Below are 20785 nucleotides of genomic sequence, written 5' to 3'. Positions count from 1 at the left end.
GAATAAGCAGGGCCTCTCATCACAAGCTAAACAGGTACATCTCTAGCCAAGGACTCAGAGACACTGATGGGAGATCCAGGGGGGGAAAGCAGTTTCAGGCCCAACTGCTACTTTATGTCAACAAAGTGAGGGAGCATAGCATATCAGCAACAATGTGTACACACGTGTGTGCGCATACACACACACACAAATGGCTGCTGCCTCCCTTCCATTCTCCTATTAGTGTGACAGAATCTCCCTCGTAGCCCACCCTAATGGAACACATTCGAGAAAATAGAATTAATGGGAATTCAGTTCAGCCTAGCCAAGTCAGTACATTACACAGCTATCACAGTGTGCATTCTCAAAGGGTCTGGGTAATCATTGTGCTTTGTTGTATCTGCACTTGGAGGATAATTGAAGGAAGTAATGTAGAAATCAGAGGATGAGACCATAAATCAGCGTGTTTATCCCCTCATCAATTCCAAAAGCGTTCCTCACATATATGTCTTCAAATTAGATAAACAAAGGGATTAAGAAGTAATGAATTTACTCAATTTACCTCTTACTATCTCGCGCACCAGACAGCCATCCTAATATTGAAAGGAAATATCCATTTTCCACTTTCGAAGAGGCAATATTTTTCTAAGATGAATTGTCTTGGTCATTAAAATGAAAAGAGAAGGTTCTCTGAAAAATTTATAAGAGTGGTGGAGCAAATGTAAGTGACAGTGTTGGCTGAAATAAAGGAGACAGCATAAACACATTTCACACTCTTCAAAAAGAGCAAGTACTGTTACAGAGTATGACCTTATTTATTGTTATGAAAAAGTGGAAGGGTTTTATTCATACTGTACCAAATCCCTAATTGCAGAGTAAGAGGTTGCTGGAAAGAAGGAGCTAGTCTAGAAATAAACCCAAATTCAACAAAGCTGACTTAAAATTTTCATTTGTGTTGTGGAAATCCACAGTTCCTAACTATGGATGGGAAAGATGTCTCTTCTAATAGTTATATTATGTTAATGCTGTGCTCTCAAGAAGTATCATTAATCTATACTCTATACAGCTGAACTTCTCTCAGCATATTTAGAGTCACGGAGCAGATCTTGACTGAGGGAGAATTGTTTCTCCAAGGGCCATAGGAGGCCCTTGGAGGAAAGAGGTAGTGGAGGAAGACGGTGCGTGATCTGCTGTGCTGCCTTGAAGTAGAATATATGGTGACATTTTAATGCTATAATTAAATTTCTCCTAAATTATAAAAGCCATATTTTTATTGCATCAATTTTTGAAAATAAAGACAAAACTAAAGAAAGAAGAAGTCATCAAGAGATATAGAAAGTGCTTTAAAGCTTCATCCATGAAGTCTTAAGAATCTCTCTCCTACTTCAAATGAGAAAGTCAAGAACCATACCTTTGGAGTAAATAATGGTGGAAAAAGTACTAATTAAGAAATGTTTCAGAATTGTGATTTTCAGCTTGTTACAGAGCAAGGGCAGGGGTGGTTCACGATAAATTATTACAGAAAGGATTCCCCCTTTCTGTCCCTGGAGGTTCCTTCCCCCCACGCCCACCTGCTAGGTTCGAAATGCCCGCCGCCAGAGGAAAGACGTCTCTCAATACCAGAGACTGGTGAAAAGGAAAGGAATTGTTTATTTAAAAGTTACACAAACTTAGAGTAATGACTTAATGTCTTCAATAAGATACTAAAGTCCTCTAGAATACCCACAGATGCACAGTCCTTCCCTCTCCCTGTGCCCAGTCTGGGGTACCGTGTCTCAGGAAAAGAAGTAGAAGTCCATGATTCAGGCTCCCGGCACCATCAGCTGTGTGGCCGCTGCAATCTCCAGTTAATACAAAGCCATGTGGCACCTCCTCATGTCCCAGCAGCAAGAGTCCTTTCTCCCCTTTTTCTATGGCTGCAAAGTCTCTCCTGCTGCCTAAGCCGCGTGGCAAAAAGAAGCACCCCAAAACCACACGGTCCTCTCTACTCTCCTTCAGAACCGTGTGGTCCTTTTCCCCATTTCAGAACCGCGTGGTCCTCTTCCTTTCCCCTCAGAACCTCGTGGTTCTCCGATTCACTCCAGAACGGTGTGGCCCCCTATTTTCTTCAGAGCCGCGTGGTCTACTCTTTTCTCCCCCAAAACCTTGTGGTCCTCCCCCTTCTATGGCTGCCGCGCCTAGGTTTAAATCCCAGCACCCATCTTCTTTTGCAGCCCCATTTCCGACTCCTCCTACAGTCAGCTACACCTGCCAGCATCCCCATATTCTTCCAGCTTTACTGGGCTGCCATAGTAAGTCCGGGCAGGTGTGGCCCCATGGCATGGAGCCAATCATCTCCATGCTCTCACGCAGGCCCTGTAACCAGGGGGAGTTGCTTCCCAGTCCCATCTTGGGTGGAAGTCACTCCCATCTCCCTGGCTCAAAGCAGGGCCACAGCTATTTAACATATCTATGAAACCAGTTAAAGGTTATATATATGTTAAATGACTGCCAGGGGTGTAGCTACAAAGCTGTTGCTACCCAAAACAGCTCTGAATGGCCCTGTTCCATGTGTCCCATCCCCCCTGGCTCAGGCTTGTGGGGGTGAGGACATCCTATATACATTTTTCTGGATACCCCGAGTCCTGGACCCCATTACAAATCCCTTCTTGGGGCCCTCCTCTTGGCTGCACCCTGCTTCAAGCTCAAAAAAGTCTGGTTATGTTTAGTAGGTTTATTAATGTTCTCTTAATTTTTGCTATAACTACTTTTTATTAACGATAGGCCTGGTGATGATAAATGAAAGCATCATATTTGATCAAGTTAATCAGATCAGTGAGTACTTTCATTAATCCACGATAGTTCTTGATTCAGAGTGTACATCCTATCAGCAAAACTTGCCATTAACTTCAACACAGGGTATTCCAACAGCTACCTCCAAGGAGTTAATATGTTATGAAACATTATTCAGATATGAATGAATGGCTTTATTATTTCCACTCTCTTGGACTGTGTGAAAGTTTCCAGGGTTTCCTGTAAAACTGATTGTTGCATTTTTACTTGAATTGATGATATATACTAAAGGGCATTCCCCAGGAGATTCAAGTGTTGGCAGGAGTGGGAGGGCGAGTGAAACAAGTTTATTCATATAACTACAGGTAGAACACCAACAATGTGAATGTTGGAGAAGGTATTCATCTCTTTGAAATGATAACAAGTGGTCATTTTGCTATAGACAAGAAGACTCAGTTATTTTGATTTACGTCTACAACTTTCCACTTAGAGCATTGCTAATATTAGAACATAATTTTCTTCAATCACAGAATAATAGTGATAGACACAAAAATAGACTTCAGAAAGTCATATAGCTTCTGTAGGTAAGAAAGCTCTAACAATATTCTCAAGCGATTACCTTTATTAGATGCTGACAAGTCTCAGATGCTACTTTAAAATCTCTTTTATTGAAGACATATTGAGGGTTATAAACCTCCCAGATAGGCATCTCATAAGCCCTGCATAAGGCAGTTGTGATTAAAAACCACGTGGAAAATCTCTCAATAGCTCACAAAAGAGTAACCAGTATGGGTAGTATTGGGGTGTGTGTGGGGGGGGGGTTAATAAGATACTGGTTTAGTATAAAGAAAAGGAGTAAAGGTAACACCATGAGGGACAATGAAGTTATAGAAAGTGAGAGTGGAACTCCAAAAAGGAAGAAAAAAATAAGAAGAACTTCATAGCCTATCAAAAAATTTCAGATATAGACACAATAAAAATACTTTCAAGCATGGGAATAAATGTCTTCTAAACCTGAGTTTCTATTATGGGGAAAGAGGGATTAAAGTTAGATTAGAAGGGTTACTGTCAAGTGATTTTAAAGACACCAGTAATAGCATGGACTGAGAAGGCTAGATACAAGTTCCAAAGATAAATAATGCATCTTTTTCAAGAATGAAAAGAACTGAGAGAAATAGCTCTGGTCATACACGGAAAGGAAAAATAACAGTGAAATTTTTTAAATACTAAAAATATCCATGAATACTATCAACTTCTGGTTAACTCAGCACAGAAAATTTCTTCCCATTTTGAACTTCAGTTTTTTAAACTACTTCCATGGCAGTTCAAACTGCTATCATTTCTCCTTCTATCAAACGTGGACCAAAAAAAAAAAAAGTTCCATAGTGTATTTTAGGCTCAGAAGCTGTCAGAAGCATTTTACTAAGCCACTATGGAGGGGAGACAAGCAAAGCAAACCAATGTATGAAACACCAGCAGCTATACTGAGTACTCTCAATATAATGCTGACCAACAAAATCCCTTCTAGACTGAGTTCACTGAATGTTCACTTACATTTTAAATAATAGATATCATGCACGAGCTATCATTATGTCCTGCACTAGCCATGTTTTATAAGCTTATAAAACTCCTAAAGAATATTTCATTAACTTTAAAAGCCACATAAACCTAAAGATTATGGGTTCTATTTTTTAAAACATAAGAAAAGCGGGCTTTGTACATATCTAAATTACTTGTTATGACCTTGAGTGTTAAGAAACTTAAGGGAAGGTGTCTTATTAAATTGCACAGATATAGCAAAATGCAATTTGCTTTTTAAATTATATTTTATTGATTATGCTATTACAGTTGTCCCAATTTTTCCCCCTATGACCACTTCCACCCAGTACCCCCCACTCTCTCAAGCAATCCCCTCACCATTGTTCACATCCATGGGTCGTGCCTGTAAGTTCTTACACAATTTGAGTTAGACCTTTCATTTAGCCCAACCAGCCCATGTAGGAAACAACAAACCAAAACAAAAAATCCTTTTTAAGTCACAAGGTATATATGTGTTTTAGAACAGATGCTATTGACTGTATTACCCCCTAAATAAACTATGACCTAAGTAAATGCCTGATAGTTGTCTTCTAGTTAAAGTTAAGTACTTCCTTAAAAGGAGAGTCACTCCTGATTTCACACTTAGCTTTTCAAAGAGAATATTTTGTATTTTGCTGCTTCTCCATTTTATACATAGGCACTATGTGGAATTGTTAGAGTGCTAACAAGAGATGCATGCGGTTCTTGCCTACAGTACTGGTTGGATCAAATGAGTTAGTATAATGTCATGGATTTGATTCTGCCCCACTGCAAACTGGCAGACAAGGTGGAAAAGTACATTCTAGAGGTACTGGTTGGGCACAGGCTAGGCTGGGTAATGAAGGTACCCCAAAATACAATGTTTTCAATAAATTAGAAGTATATTTCTCTCATTAAACAGACCAGTAGAGAGAAGCCCAGACTGACAGGGTGACTATGTTACATTAAGTAAATCATGACCCCTGTTTCCTTGTATCTTGTTGCTCCAACATTTTGTCTTCATATATATGATAGAAACCAGTTCACTGACACAATCTGCTTTGCAGCCTACAGGAAAGAGAAAAATAAAGTCCAGGGCATGAGGCTTCATCATGAAAGAGATGACCAGGAAATTGTGCATGTCGCTTCTTCACACAACTCATTGGCCTGATCCCAGTGTTATGGCCGCATCGACCTGCAAAGAAAGCTAGGAAATATAGTCTGTAGCTGGGAAGCCTTGTGCCCAACTAAATCACTGGGGGTTATGTTACTAAAAGGAAGAAGGATAAGAGACACTGTGAAGTATTTAGCTGCCTCTGCCTTAATAAGTACCAGTCAGGATTTGAAGATTACAGATTAAGCTCAAGAAAGAAGGCAATGTCAGGACAGGCTCTGTTTAAGAACATGGCAACCCATATGGAACACTTGTGTTTGAGTATGCTGTCGGGGAGTTTTCAATATCCTTCACTTCCACTACTAATAGCCTGTTCTTACCTCCTTCTTTTATTATTCTTTCCCTCTCACTCCTTCTTTTCATATTCCTATTTTCACCTCAGTCTCTTTTTTTCCTTCTCTGTCTCAACTGTTTATGATACTGAAGCCTAAAGAAGTTGCTGATCACTTGCCACAGATGAATGCTGTCTGTACGTATGTTAAGGACTGATTGAAACATACTTGGAGGCTAAAGAGGGAATATTTTGCTTTCAAATGTGAGACTCTGGAAGGATAAGAAAGCACCAAAAGAGTTAAAAGAATCAGTGCAGGATTTAGTACAGTGGCTATGTCATTAATGGAGCAAAAATAAAGAAGCCTTATCAAGATGCAATCGCAAAGTTTTGAGATCAGTAAGGCCTCAGCAATAAAATCCTAAAAATGTCTGCCTTACAGAAACAGGCTTATATTCCAGATGACTCAAAACAATTTTAGAAATGATTAAAATCCTAAGCAGTTCTGATGTCTTTGGCAGAAAGCAAACCACGAGTCACTTCTTTCATCCACTCTTCAACTGGTGGGCCTAATGGCCCTACTTCCCTGTCGGTTTCAAGATGGCTAAGATGGTAAAATTTATGTTATGTGTATTTTAACTCAATTAAAAATATTAGAAAGTTGTTCTTCTTTCATCATCACCACGAGTTTCTGAGTAACCATTGTAAGCAAGTCCATTTTCTGGTACTTGAATGTTTCCCCCGGAGCAGTTGTTTCCTACTTCTTTTAACTGATGCCCATCCTTCCAACACTCAGGTGCATCCTCACACTTTCCCAGGGTGAGGTGTTCAGGTGGCAACAGATGTTAACTGATGCATGCTAAGTCCCTCTGTTCAGCCCGATGTCCATTGATTTTGCTAGATGCCATTAACTTTTGTAACATGCACATAACAGGCAGCCATCAAGAGCTACAGTTTGAGTCCTTACGAGAATCTTTGAACCAGCAAAACAAAGTGCAGCAAATAATACTCCCATTTTGTGCACCCTTTCTTTTCAAGTGCGTGTGTTTCCCCTCCACTCTGGAGGGGCTCTTCCCCTGCTTTTATTCCTGTCATAGTGTGGGTAATACCCCCAATATTTCGTTCAAATTCTAGGATGCAGCCCTCAGCTTCCTGAAAGGCATATCGGGCTTAACTCGAGGCACGGACTGCAAGTCACCGCTTATAGAAAAGTTTAAGTCCCATGCTAATAGCAACATGAGTAATATTAATAATTGCTTAACAGCTTGTGAGCACTCGCCCACCATGTGTACTATGGATGTATATTAACTCAGTTAACACCAAGTCATTTGTGACTACTTAAATCCTCTTGCAGTTCTATTAGCCAACCAGGTAAGTTGCTTTGTCCTTAAAAGCTAAAGAAATATGTTGCAAGATAGTCTGAAATACACTATCATAAAGAAATCTGACATGACAGCTGAGTCATTGGTGAGCAGAGTTAAAAGTGCATGTCTTGTTTTTTCTGTGATTTTATTCCCCTGAAATTTGAGCAGATGTGGTTACATTCTTCGGGAGTAATATCCTCAACTATGCGCTTAATATAAGCTGTCCCTTCCATTTATTTCCTTTCATTTGGAACCCTGAGAAAAACCTCTGATTTCCAGAGAACTCTCTGCAGTTAAGATACTGTCAAATATTATGTGCCATAGGGCCTGATACTTATTTGGGCCAAAAATCTTAAGGAAGTTACAAGGGCACTTTCTTTCTTCCTGTGTATGCACGAGAGGGGGCGGGGGGGGGGGGGATGGGGGGGGGTGGCGGAAAAGAGGAGCTTCTGAATAAAGCTTTCTGGAAGAGGAGCCATTCAGTGTAACTGATGACAAAGGATAAATATGTTTTGCAAACCACCTTGTTTTATCTTAAATGAAGAGTCTTTGGCAAATCATTTATCTTTACCTTGACCATAGCGTAATTTTAATATGCATGATTAATGGTGCAAATGAAATTAAAATCCCCCTACTATTCGACATTTTACTTAAGAACAAAATACACATATATTCTAATTTCAGTGAGTAAGATCTCTGAATGCTGATGCTTTTTAATTACGGAAGAAATTTCCTTTTAATTAAAAAAGAGGCTTCTTTTGTATTTAAACTTTTCAATAAGTTAGAGAGTGTCCTCTAGTGGAGAAAGAATTTCTGCTCTCAGCACTTTTAGAAATGGCCAGATAATCCCTAATTAGAAGGCTGCACTAAATCACAAGTGACCCTCCTTACTGCCTGTTGGAATCCAACAGTTAAAGGGGAAATGCATCATTTTTCCTCTAAGGCCTCCCCATGTTGTGGCCTACTCGAAATCCTGATGTATGCCAAGCATTGTTCTCCTTTTAGATAGCAAATGATTTCTTTTATGATCAACTTTAGAGTGCTTCCTTTGTAACCTGGTAAGATTGAGCGGATGGTGCACCTTTCTGCCACAAAGACGGCAGAAGCATTTAGTGCCATTTTCTGTAGCCTTTACCGATATCAATTTGAGGCAGCAACACTATTGTCTTCAAGAGTCCAGCCCTGGCTGACTGATATATTTGATGTGTGGAGCTACCTAGGGCATACATTAAAGTATTCTGCTATTGTTTGAAGAAAAACAAAGAAACAAAATTAAGATGAAAATGACATTGTGTCTTTCTCTTCTATGGAACTTGCGGAATTCTCGCACTAATCTGTATTTCTGGTCACCTGTAGTAAATAGTATGAGCACTAACACTTGGGTGTCAGAGGTGGGACTGGAGGCGTGTTTTCAATATCTAAATGGAAGAGGATGAAGAAGAGCTGTGGTGTTTGAGTCTCTGAATCACACGTTAGGATTGCCTTATCAGAAATTGCAGATTCCAGCAAATTAGAGACCAAAAGAGAGAGAAAATGGATAGTTGCTGTTGATAACAAGATAAATCATTTGGAGTTAAACAGAGTAAAGATAAAATTTTACTTCCGTTCTTATATTTAAAAAAAAAGAAAGAAAAAGAGTGTGTTCATAAAATCCTTCAGTAATCCAAAAAATGCCAGAGATATATCGCATAGGTAGAAATATTTCGTGTTGCTTATTTTAAGGGCAGTGATAAGCAATGAGGCCACCAGCATTGTATTCCTGTTAACAGATAATTCTCAGAAAAATGTGCAATCACTTTCATACAGATATGAGGATGGACACACGTTAAAGACATTTTTGCTCATATGCTATGAAGGGACCAGGCCGATTATGAGCAGTTCAAAGGTAATATCAAAGCAGCAGATTTATACAGAGTAAAGGAATCTTGAGATGAATTCCCAGTACAGAAAAAATAGATTTTTCCATGTGTTTGGGGGGGGGGGATGGCTAAGAGAACAGAGGAGAATAAAATCAATTAAATCATTACCAGACATGGGAGAATTTACACGTCAGTTACCTATAATTTACAGAGTCGAAGAACAGCTCAAAAACAGTGAAAGAGTTAGAATCTGGTAACTCAGAAAAGCATGCAATAGCTAAGTGAGTAGCTTTCCACTGAAATACGAATTCTTTCCTACATTTCTTTGGAAAGACAATATATTTCCATAGCTTGGATGGGGTCACCAGGGACACACTTGTACACTCTATGTCTTTGTACACCAGCTACTTCTCTGTCCACCATTGTCATTATTGTGAACCCTCTTTCCTCTTTCCCAGACTCCCTGTCCTTGCTCCCTCATTAAGTGCCCTGCCTGAATGGTTTTCAATCTTGTTGCTTTTTGGAGCCCCAGTTCCACTTTAAACAAAGTCCAAGGTAACGAGAAATTGTTCCAGACAGTTAACTATAACCACTTGCATGGCAATCTCCTGAGAGAGCTTGTTAAAAATGGAATTCCCCGGAACCCTCCTCACTCGCTGAGTCAACATCTGGTGGCGGAGGGGGGGGGGGGGACAAATTATTTGGCAATAAGTTTGGGATTCACTGGCTTAAGTAACATAGGAAAACAATATAACATGTTAAACCATATTTATCTAAACTAAATGATATTGTAGAAGATACAGGAATATAAAATAAAATCTGATATGAAAGTTAGTGAAAATAGGCAAAAATTATGTTAATGGTGGCATTAGGAGATGCAATAGTAATAAGCTTTCCTCTAGTTTCTTTCAAAATCTGTCTGTGATCATTTTCAAGTTGAATGTCTGGAATATGAATCCATTAAAGAACTTTCAGGGCACTCGGCTAAGTGTTATTTTATCACGTTTCCTTTTTAACTGAAAACCTACTCAGACACACATTAGATCGCAAACACGATCAAGAACATTTCATCTTCTCTGTCGTTTTACTTTTCTTTGTATTGTCTCCCAGTGTTCTGAAGCTTTACTAGTTATTTATTTAAATCTGTGAATCTTGAATTTTCCTGTTATGTCAAGGCTCGAATTCTAAGAAATCATTTTTCCTGCATAGATTCATAAAATAACATACTTCTCCTAGATAGTATATCTGTTTTATAATAATATTTAACTTTAATAAGTTTCCATTTTTGTTGTATCATATGAAATTAACCTTTGTTTCCAGACCACAATTCAAAATCTGATCATTCATTGCCTGTAGTTAATCTGCTACTATTTTTAAGTATTACCTGTCATGCTTTACACCTTAAATGTATGCAATATTTATTTAAAAATGATATATAAAAATCAATGCATTTTACTCTTTGGACAATTCACATGCTTATACTTCTTTAGGAAATTATTCACAATCTCTATCTACCTAAATTTCTAAATGAATATAGAGTTATTTTTTTGAATTCTGTAACTTATTGGATTTTCATTAGCAGTAACATTGAATCTAAAATATAACTTGGGAATGGACCTCAAAAATATCTAGTTTTTTTATGCAAGGCTTTGCAAACTTTCTGTATATGCGTTTCATAAAACCTTTGATCTGACTCAATATTATTTTGTGGTTTACTTATTCACAACCATTTCTGATTATTGTTTGGTTTTTTGTTGCTAGTATAAATAAGATCTCTACCATTTTATATTCAGTTACTATGAAAATCATATATAATATAGATTTTTAGATATCATAGACCATTGCTAACCTCCAATTTTTCTTCTTGAGGCTGGCAAAACAGTGATAAAATTCCTTGTCTCCTAGAGAGTAAGATTAAGGAAAAATAACTTCAAACCAAATTAACTATAGCTAGAATAAAAGTACATTAATTTCCTACAAATCATCTACTTAAAAAAAAAAACACATTTGTCAGAATTCCAAACTTACCCTTTTTAGGAAATCTTTTCTCCTGAATTGCCTTCTTCAGTTGCTTGCCACAGGACTCCGATATGCTGAGATAATCCCCTACCATTTCCTATTGGGCAGAGTACATTTCATTTTAAAATATCATAAGCCAGTTTTTATTGATTTTAAAATTAATGCCCTTTAGATTTGCATAGTCTGTTGTTTTTGTTTTGCATATTTTGGCTCTGTTGAGTCCCTTAAGGGCATTTTTTTAACATGAAGTTCTATTCAAATATATTGAGATGGTGGATAGTCCTTCTCTAGCACTACCACATACACTCCATTTGTTCGACAGGAATGTATAGTGATACGTTTATATGATTTTGACATGGTCTATTTAGAGTAACACAAATTGCACAGATTTTTACATTTTTTAATACAAATACAAAATATATGTTATATCAAAACTTTCACTAGTAAGATATTCCTATATATTTCTTACATTTGGACATTTGAAAGAACTTTTTTTCAAAGAAGGTAAAAATATAAGTTCTCACTGCCTGGCTTATTTCACTTAGCATAATGCTCTCCAGTTTCATCCATGCTGTTGCAAAGGGTATAAGCTCCTTCTTTCTCTCTGCTGCGTTGAACAACAATAAAAATTAAAAATATATATATATAAGTTCTTCTGAACTGTTTAAGTATGCAGTTACATTATTTTCAAATAATGCTTTTATCACCTTTTAAAGCATCTTATTATTTTTTCATGTCTAAGTGAATTAGCAAAACTACAAAAAATAGTATGATATGAAAATGATGCTAGTAGGTGTCCTTATATTGAATTTAAAGGATATGATCCTGCAGGCCCCATTTATATGAATTTCTTCTTTAAAATATGTTTGCTTTTAAACATTGAAAATAACTCTTCTCAGTTGTTCTTAAAAAGTGTCAGCCTTCAATAATAAAGTTCTTATGATTCTCAACTGAAATTATAAATCCATCATAAGGTCTATAACACAATAATGAGGAAATTAGCATTTTAGGTACGATGTTGACAAACACATACTGTGGTCCAATAAAAGCCCTTTTATCTTTATATTGGTTTTATAATTTTGAACCACGTCAGTTATTAATAAAATAATTATATGCAATAATAACTTTGTGGTTTTATATGAATGGTAAGGATCACAAAGAAATACTATTTCACACTAATAGGATGGCTATAATCAAAGAGACAGATAACAAGTACTGGTGAGCATGTGGAATTGGAACACTCGTACATTGCTGGAGAGAATGTAAAATGGTACAGCCACTTTGGGAAAAAGCCTGGCAATTCTTCAAGGATTTAAATATAGAATTATCTTATGGCCCAGCAATTTCATTTTGAGCTATGTATATACCCAAGAGAAATGAAACATATGTTCACACAAAAATGTGTACAGGAGTGTTCAAAGCATCATTATTCAGTAGTGGCAACAACCCAAATGCCCACCAACTGACGAATGAATAAACAAAATATGGTCTATCCAGACAAGGAAATATTATTTAACCATAAAGAGAAATGAAGCATTGATACATGCTGTAATGTAGGTGAACCTTGAAAACATTAAGCTAAGCAAAAGAAGCCAGACACAAAAGGCTATATAATGTGTAATTCTATTTGTACAAGATGCCCAGAATCGGCAAATCTATAGAGACAGAAAGTAGAAATTGATCAGTGGTTGCCAAGGGCTGGCAGGTTAGGAGGAAATGACAAGTAGCTGCTAATTGGTTCATGGTTTCTTTTGGGGGTGATGAAAGTGTCTTAAAGTTGATTGTGCTGCTGGTTGCATAATCCTGTGAATGTGCTGAAAACCATTGACTTATATGACATTTAAATGGGTAGATGGATGATATGTGAATTGTATCTCAATAAACCTATTAAGATGTGCTTGCAATATCTTTGAAAAAGCAATTCGATAGAGAGTATGCTGGTAAATGTTTAACAATTGGTTGTCCAAGTACAATTCTGACATATAGGTGGTCGATACTTTTGTTTACATTAGCAAATGAGTAAACATAGGAGATATACATTAGAAGTTTGTTCATCAATAATGTGAATGACTTCCTTGCTGAATCAAATTATATTTTTTGGATACTAGAGGAATATGTTTTTAGTCTGTGCAATTACCAGTGTAACAGCTATACACACGACACTTTCAGGTTTAATCTGCATTATTAACATTTTCTCTGTAGACAATCAACAAACCAATAAATCATACCTTGATTTGTAGCACTTGGCAATGCATGGGTAAATACTCCCACCATGGTTGACTGCAAGCTACCAACATCATCTCACTAAATGGGCAGCTGAGAAGAGATGTGCAGTATAGCACACTGTTATATAGTATTTCTGCCAGATGGACACTGGAGATTAATAGTGTTGCAAAATACTTAGGACGTTTTGATTTATCTCTTAACCTTTGTTTTTAATACGGTATTTTTAATTGTAAGTTTTCATGATTTAATTTGTAAATAATTACTGTGTTTAACAAACTGCTTACAAATTTTCCAAAAATGTAGTAATCGACTCTCATAAGCTGGTATGAACTGGCTCCAGCCCAAGTGAAATAAGGTCTGAATGAGGAGGCTCTGCACATGCAATATTGAAGGCTAGTTTACAAGACAGATTTGGCCTGTTGAGATAAGCTGTAGGCATGCTAATTAATTAATTAATTAATTAAGCTTTGATAAAAGGAAGCAAGGGAAAATGCAAATTTGAAAGATATTAAGCAAGTTATTAATTGACTTGAAATTATTTATTGAGTTCCTAATATATTCAAGGCACCGTGATGGGTCCTGGTAATACATAAAGGTAAATGCAGATATAAGTTCTACCTTTGGGAGTAAATGCTGTAGTTGCTGGGGTAGATATGCAAATAAACCAAATATTGTAGGGAATATATTCTGATAAATACAGGTGTGCTTCAAGGGCTATGGGAAGCGAAGACAGAGTGACTGACTATTCCTAGGGAGGTCATGTCAGTTTCTATTTGAGTTCGGCCTTAATGGATGAGGAGTAGTACCTTAGGTGGAAATGAGGGGGATATAAAGCAAAGAACGTACCTTTAAAAAGCATGAGAATATGAACTGAATAGTGGATGGACTACTTCTAAAATTCAGATGCTAAAAATCTGTTGTGTAGCTGGCATGTCCTACTTCATCAGCTAAAGGTGCAAATACAGTCATAACATGTTTACTTTCCTAATTCCTATTTCCTAATTGCCTAATTAGCTTTGTAAATAAAATGTCCTGGTTTTCCTATTCATCCTTATTAATCTCTGTCTTCCCTTATTGAGTGAGAGAGCATCATCTCTCCCTAGACCCCACCCTGCCCCATGAATTTCAATCAACTCCTGGTTCTTATTCAACCTGAAGGGAAGAGATGATAGTTCTTTATTACAGCTTTCAAACATGGGCAATACAGCTAAGGTCACCACTCCCTGGCACTCCCATAATTGGCCACCATTACCTAAATGAAAAGTACTGGGTTGTCATAGCTTTCTTCCCAAACATTTGGGCGGTTGGTTCTCAAGCATGAGCCTGACTTCACCTTGTCTCAAGATTGACTACACGGGCTCCTAGTGTCCTTTCCTGGTGGTGGTGCCTTTTGCTCAGGCACATATATAAGTATAATTAAGAGAACCCACTCAAAAATCTCTTCACAGAACAGAGCTCTGCCAAGTTGACTTTCTGTCCTGATTATATTGAGAACCAGCTGGCAACATCCCAATTCCCCCATTCTCTCCTACAACACACAGTGATGCATGTAAATTATATCAAATAAAAAATGTATTTTCTACCTCATTAGACTTCCTATGAAATCTCTGCTTTGAGAGGTTCTTTATTATCACATTGATGAAAAGCATAGTGATCTGTCATCAATGCTATCAGCTATGCTGTATCCTTTTAAGTAATTATGTGAGAAAATTCTGGTCTTTGTGCAGTGACTATTCCTTATGTTATGATCCCAAAATACTGTAACCCTCTCAATGCTCTTGATTCTCTCTGATCCAATCCCAGCATTTCAAGTACAGTAGAAGTGATTTCTTCAGCATGCAGATGGAATTATGTCAATCTCCTCGAAATCTTTCCCCAGCGTAGCATTGCCCTTAAAAGCATGTCCCCATATTATCTCACCCTTAACTGGAACATAATCAATAGAAGAAAAAAGCAAACAAAATACAACCAGAGACATTGAGGTTGGGAACAGTCTAGCAGTGGCCAGTGGGGAGAGGGGTGGGGACAGTGGGAAGAGGGGATTGCAGGAACTATTATAAAAGACACATGGACAAAATCGGGGGGGGAGGGTGGAGGTGGGGGAGGGAGGTGGGTTCAGCTGGGGTGGGGTGGAGGGATGGGGAGAAAAGGCATACAACTGTAATTGAATAACAATAAAAATTTTTTTTTTAAAAAAAGCATGTCCCAAATCTTCAACATGGCCTATAGGGAAAGCTAAGCCTGCCACAGCTCTGGCCTCATTGGTGCTCTATTTCCCCCCTAATCTCCCCCCCTCCAAACCAAGTACACTTTAGCTTTAGCCAGTCTGAAGTTATTTATTTCCTCCAAAGTTATCCAACATTCTTTTACTTAAGCTTTTCCTCTTTGCCTGGAGTGCTTTACTGTTTTCCCCTCATCCTCTTCTAATTCCTTCCATGAATTTTAGTCTATGACCCACAGCAGGGTCAATCCAAATCTGGATAGTGTTCCCCGAGGCACCCCCAAAACACTGCAGATACCCCTAGTACTGGAGCTCAAGGCAAGGTAGATAGTCAAAGACCAGAGGAGCAAAGAAGATTGAGAAAGCAAATCATTTCTGACATGGGTGTAAGAGCCATTTCCTAGGTGTGGCAGCACAAAGCCTGCAGGTAAGAGAAATGAAAAATTAGGTAATGGAAAGTCACTTGATCTGCGAAGGTGCGATTGTGACAGGAGAGACAAATTGAGGTTCCAATGAGTGATTCAACTGACTTCTCTCCTAAGGAATGTCAGGCTGAGTTGCTCATGGTATGATCATTATTTATAAGCCCCATATTTAGTCAAACTAATGGAAAGTTAGGTAATTTCTGGATTTTTTTTATGAGTTTTAGTCATTAACTCCCTCCTACAAGCTAAAACTTGATCCCTTAAAAAATAAATTTTGTAAATTATTGCCATAAAAATGTAAAACACTCTAATGTGTGTTCATTCTGTTGGCATGTGATGTTCATCATCACAACAGGTAGTATTTTGAGATTTACTGTTGAATTTGTGACCACGTCGACACTATAACAGGTAGTGAGGTTGCATATAAGTTAATGCCCTTATAAAAATGTAAAGCCAAAGAATATTGGGTTTAAAATTGTTTTGTCACATTGAATTGATATTTTTTCATAGAAATCTGTGGCTGATTTCCAATCAACAAGGTTGGCATTTGGTTATCCACTCTGTAATGAAAGTGTTCTCCAACGGAGGTGTGATGCCATGTTAGAACATTTAGGCAATATTTATGTACAAAATTAATAATAAAGGAACCTTCTTGGTACTCCATTTTGCTTCTTAAATGCTTGTAGACATTTTGTGGACTTGAGTTATCTGGCTTTTAATGTTGACTATTGTATATAGAACCAAAGTCCAAGAGGAATCACTTACTTGGACAAGATTCAGACATGAACAAAGATAAGATAAAAGGAGAAAGCTATAGCATGCCATCCTAGAAATAATAGAAGAGCAAGAATTTATTTATGAACTATCCTTATACGATGAACATAATTAAGATAGTATTAATTTTATGCAATAAAACGTATCTTGCTGCAGGACTTGGAGAATAGAACTCACATATAGGTACACCCACAGCAGGGCTTGGAAAGAGTTCATCTAAGCGCACTGTGCTTTCCTTTGGATTTATATTGTAGAATCACTCCTAACCATAATTACAATAGCTCAGCTCACAGCTTAGCTCTGAGGCTTCCAAATCTCTTGTCATGTCATTCTTTGACCTTTAGGTCATAGAGTTGTCAGGTCCTCAAGAACCTTTACAGGAATTTCTAAAATGGAGAAGTTTTCTTACTTCAAATGCCAACAAAGGGGTCTCTGGGGCATCGTATTCAGCCCCTCATGTATGTAGCACCCATCCCTGAGAGTTCCCTTTCCCCAGTCCTAACGGAGTCGGTCCTTACAGGTCCCCAGCCCACCCTATCCCCCATTTTCTGATTCCACATGGAGGCAGTGAGATTTTAAAACTAGCATGTACTGGAATATTTCAGTTATCCAATGCTGGCTGAGGCTTGGGTAAACCAGATGTTTGCAAAATGGCATAATCTGTCTAGAAATAAACATTATGTTTCTGCAGGCATGAAATGCACTTATATCCTTTAGTCAGGGACCTCTACCTAGCTTTTTAAGTAATCAACCAATCTGTACTCACCATTACAATCGTCTCTCCTGAGGAGCATATTAAAAGAAACTAATCTCTACCATGGTATCACTGATTTTATAAGAAATCTAAGTGATACCATGAAAAAAAAACTAAGAAAAATCCCTACTATTTACTCTTAGTCATTCATTTGTTTTTTCATGGTCTTTTCTACCTGAGCATGTGTTGGTTTTCTTAATTAAATTATTATTCTTTTTTTTCAGAGTTAACATTTTATTTATTTTTTAATTTTTATTGTTATTCAATTACAGTTGTATGCCTTTTCTCCCCATCCCTCCACCCCACCCCAGCCAAACCCCCCTCCCTTCCCCGTCTCCACCCTCCCCCTTGATTTTGTGCTTGTGTCCTTTATAGTAGTTCCTGTAATCTCCTCCCCTCACTGTCCCCTCCCCACTCCCCTCTGGCTATTGTTACAATGTTCTTAACTTCAATGTCTCTGGTTATATTTTGTTTGCTTTTTTTCTTTTGTTGATTATGTTCCTGTCAAAGGTGAGATCATATAGTATTTGTCCCTCACCACCTGGCTTATTTCACTTAGCATAATGATTATTATTCTTTATATAGTAAAAGTAATTTAATAACATTTTTTTGAGGATCCTGGATTTCCAGTTCCTTTTCTTTCCCATGTAGTGATTTTGTTCCCTTTCTATTACTTCTATTCAGGAGTGAGAAATGCCTTCTAATTGCCCTATAAAACCTTATAATTATCAATACTATGTACCTTCTGATACTGTGCTTTGGGAAGGGCACATCACCTCTGTGGTACATTCCCATATGTTTGTAGCTTCAGTCCAATCATGTGAAAACATCAGGCAAACCTATATGGTAGAACCATCTATAAACTAACTGACTGGTCTTATTTAAAATTTTATGAGTCACTATCATTTCATTCAATAAGCTGTCAAAAGCATACATTTTATAAACTTGACAAAGATTGAAAAGAGCAGGAAAAATATTATTTTAGAAAGATGTTTCATTCAATCAAGTAATCAAAATGTTACCTGCCAGTCTGCCTGAAAAAACAGTGTACAAATAGTTTTATAACATATTTCTATCACTTCTCTCCACAGGTGACTCAGCTAATCTAACCTGCAGAGCTTTCTTTGGGTACAGTGGAGATGTCAGTCCTTTAATTTACTGGATGAAAGGAGAAAAGTTTATCGAAGATCTGGATGAAAATCGACTTTGGGAAAGTGACATTAGGTAAAATATTCTGCCTTGTAGTCAAGATTAACATTTGCTGTGTCGCTGACTAGAAAGTAAGCTGAAAGAAAAGACTTTGTTTTGTTTTGTTTTACTATTATAATAAAAAAATATTGCAACATTTAATGGCAAAGAGGCAAAACACTGTCGAGAGACTATGGAATTGCAAAGCATGAATGCCATTTGCAAAGAATTAAGAGAAATAAAAAGGAGTTTTTCATGGAGGAATGTACTCAATGTGAGACAGACCAAAGTACCAACAAATTCAGAAAATGTGATATTGTGCGTTTTGTTTGTCAGAGCTCTTTGTTTTAAATCATTAAGAAGAAATAGTAACAAGGTACTGGGACTCAACCAAACACAAGCTCTGTCATTTCCTTTTATATATTTTCATATTTGAGGCATCGGGTGGACTATAAAGCACTTGGTAGGAATGATAAAGGATACACAAAATGATTTTATTACCTTTTTTAGTCTGACTTTAAGTTCTAAATATGAATATAGTGGGAATGATAGAGAATAGCCATCAAAAATACCATTGATTTGAGGGCATAAGTCTTCAGCTTCTTTTTAGAAACTAATTTATTTGTTCATTTACTTTTTAAGAATCAAGGTATTAGAACTAAAATGATGCTTGGGCATAGATACTCATTTTGAATCATAATGTACAGAAGCAAGCATGTTAACAATAATTATGCTATAACTGAATCCAAAGGCTGATCATTTGCAAACATTCTCCCATGTAAAGGTCACATGTCCTGTGAGTACATGAGCATTTTAACCAAGGTTCCTCTTCTTGGAGGAGGACACTTTTAAGTGTGAGGAGTTTTAAAACTTGATCAAAGGTAGTAGGGGAAAAGTTTTTCAATAGAAAATGAAAACACATAAGACTGTTACATAAGGTCATTTCTACTAGGATCTTCTTCCTGGCAACAAATACACAAGGATCTTACACACCAACTGGGTTCGGAAATGCCCAGATGGGCAAGTCCTCCAATATGTATACTAAGGTGTTCCTCGGCCATTTTTCATATTTACAACTTCACAGTTACCATTGACTCACACACTTGGAAATGCTAAAATTAAAAAAGGACACTAAATCTCCTAACTTCCCCCCTTTCTCTTCTTGTGGGTGATCAGAAGAGGTTCTAGAAAGCTATTTTCCTCTAATTCTGCCTTAAGTATTGTGCCAAGATGTGTTACCAAACAGGTAGGAAGGTACAGGTGGAAACTTTTTGAGCAGAGAAAGGGAGCTTTACTGTGAAATTTCCCATTTGCTCTCAAAGATTGCTAAAATCTTTGACAGTGAGATTAGTGAGCACTTACCGTTCATTTTAAATGTCAGAATTAAACACTTCATCGCACCACTTTGTCTACAGGTTTATAATTTCATATTTTTTAAAAAATAAGCAATTGACTTGTATCATAAAAAGAGGCCAGGCTGGAGGTTTCAACTGAAATGTCAAAATAACTCAAGAATTTTCTCTTCTTGAGACATAATTAGTCCTCTGGCCTAAGACATTAGAATTTCTTATCTCACTTTTACATCATATTTCTTCTTAAAGGGAAAGCAGTTCATAAACTTTTCTTCAAGGTCTCTCTCACTTCTTTATTATGACAGCGTGATTGTCCTGCTAAGAGAGATAATTAACTGCAAGTTCATTAGCATCTACAAAGACAAATTTACTCATTAGAAGTGAAGAGGGCATGATATAATTTGATTAAGATAACATCAATCCATAGCTAAATTTGAAGCACAGATGCTGCAGGTATTTTCACATCAGATTCAGATTCATCTAATTTTTTTTTCTTTTTTGTGTATGTGTATGTTTGTGTGGGGTTTTTTTGTTTCGTTTTGCTTTATATTTTAGAATTCTCAAGGAGCATCTTGGGGAACAAGAAGTTTCCATCTCATTAATTGTGGACTCTGTACAAGAAGCTGACTTGGGAAATTACTCCTGTTACGTTGAAAATGGAAATGGACGTCGGCATGCCAGCATTCTCCTTCACAAACGGGGTGAGTACAACCTTCTAAGCTGGAGTGGTCGACTGAACCTATAATGGGAAGGAAATAAGAAGGAAACAAAAAAAATTAAAGTTTTTTTTCCTACACAAATTTATCCTAAATAAAATCATCACATTAGCATTCGGGCTATCAAGGCAGAT

The 20785-nt window shown here is 37.2% G+C and overlaps 1 protein-coding gene across 1 annotated transcript in view; it reads left to right on the top strand.

The window, feature by feature from the left end:
• The window catches only part of IL1RAPL1 (interleukin 1 receptor accessory protein like 1), a 1180423-nt gene that overhangs the window by 1114841 nt on the left and 44797 nt on the right, over positions 1-20785 (top strand). The window contains exons 7-8 of the mRNA XM_024569872.1: positions 18487-18619; positions 20491-20636. Of these exons, the coding sequence (XP_024425640.1) occupies positions 18487-18619; positions 20491-20636 (279 nt within the window). The remainder of the gene's footprint in view (positions 1-18486; positions 18620-20490; positions 20637-20785) is intronic.

The sequence above is a fragment of the Desmodus rotundus genome, chromosome X (assembly GCF_022682495.2).
Source record: "Desmodus rotundus isolate HL8 chromosome X, HLdesRot8A.1, whole genome shotgun sequence".
In the NCBI taxonomy this organism is placed as follows: domain Eukaryota; kingdom Metazoa; phylum Chordata; class Mammalia; order Chiroptera; family Phyllostomidae; genus Desmodus; species Desmodus rotundus.
This window is presented reverse-complemented; position numbering and strand designations above follow the sequence as displayed.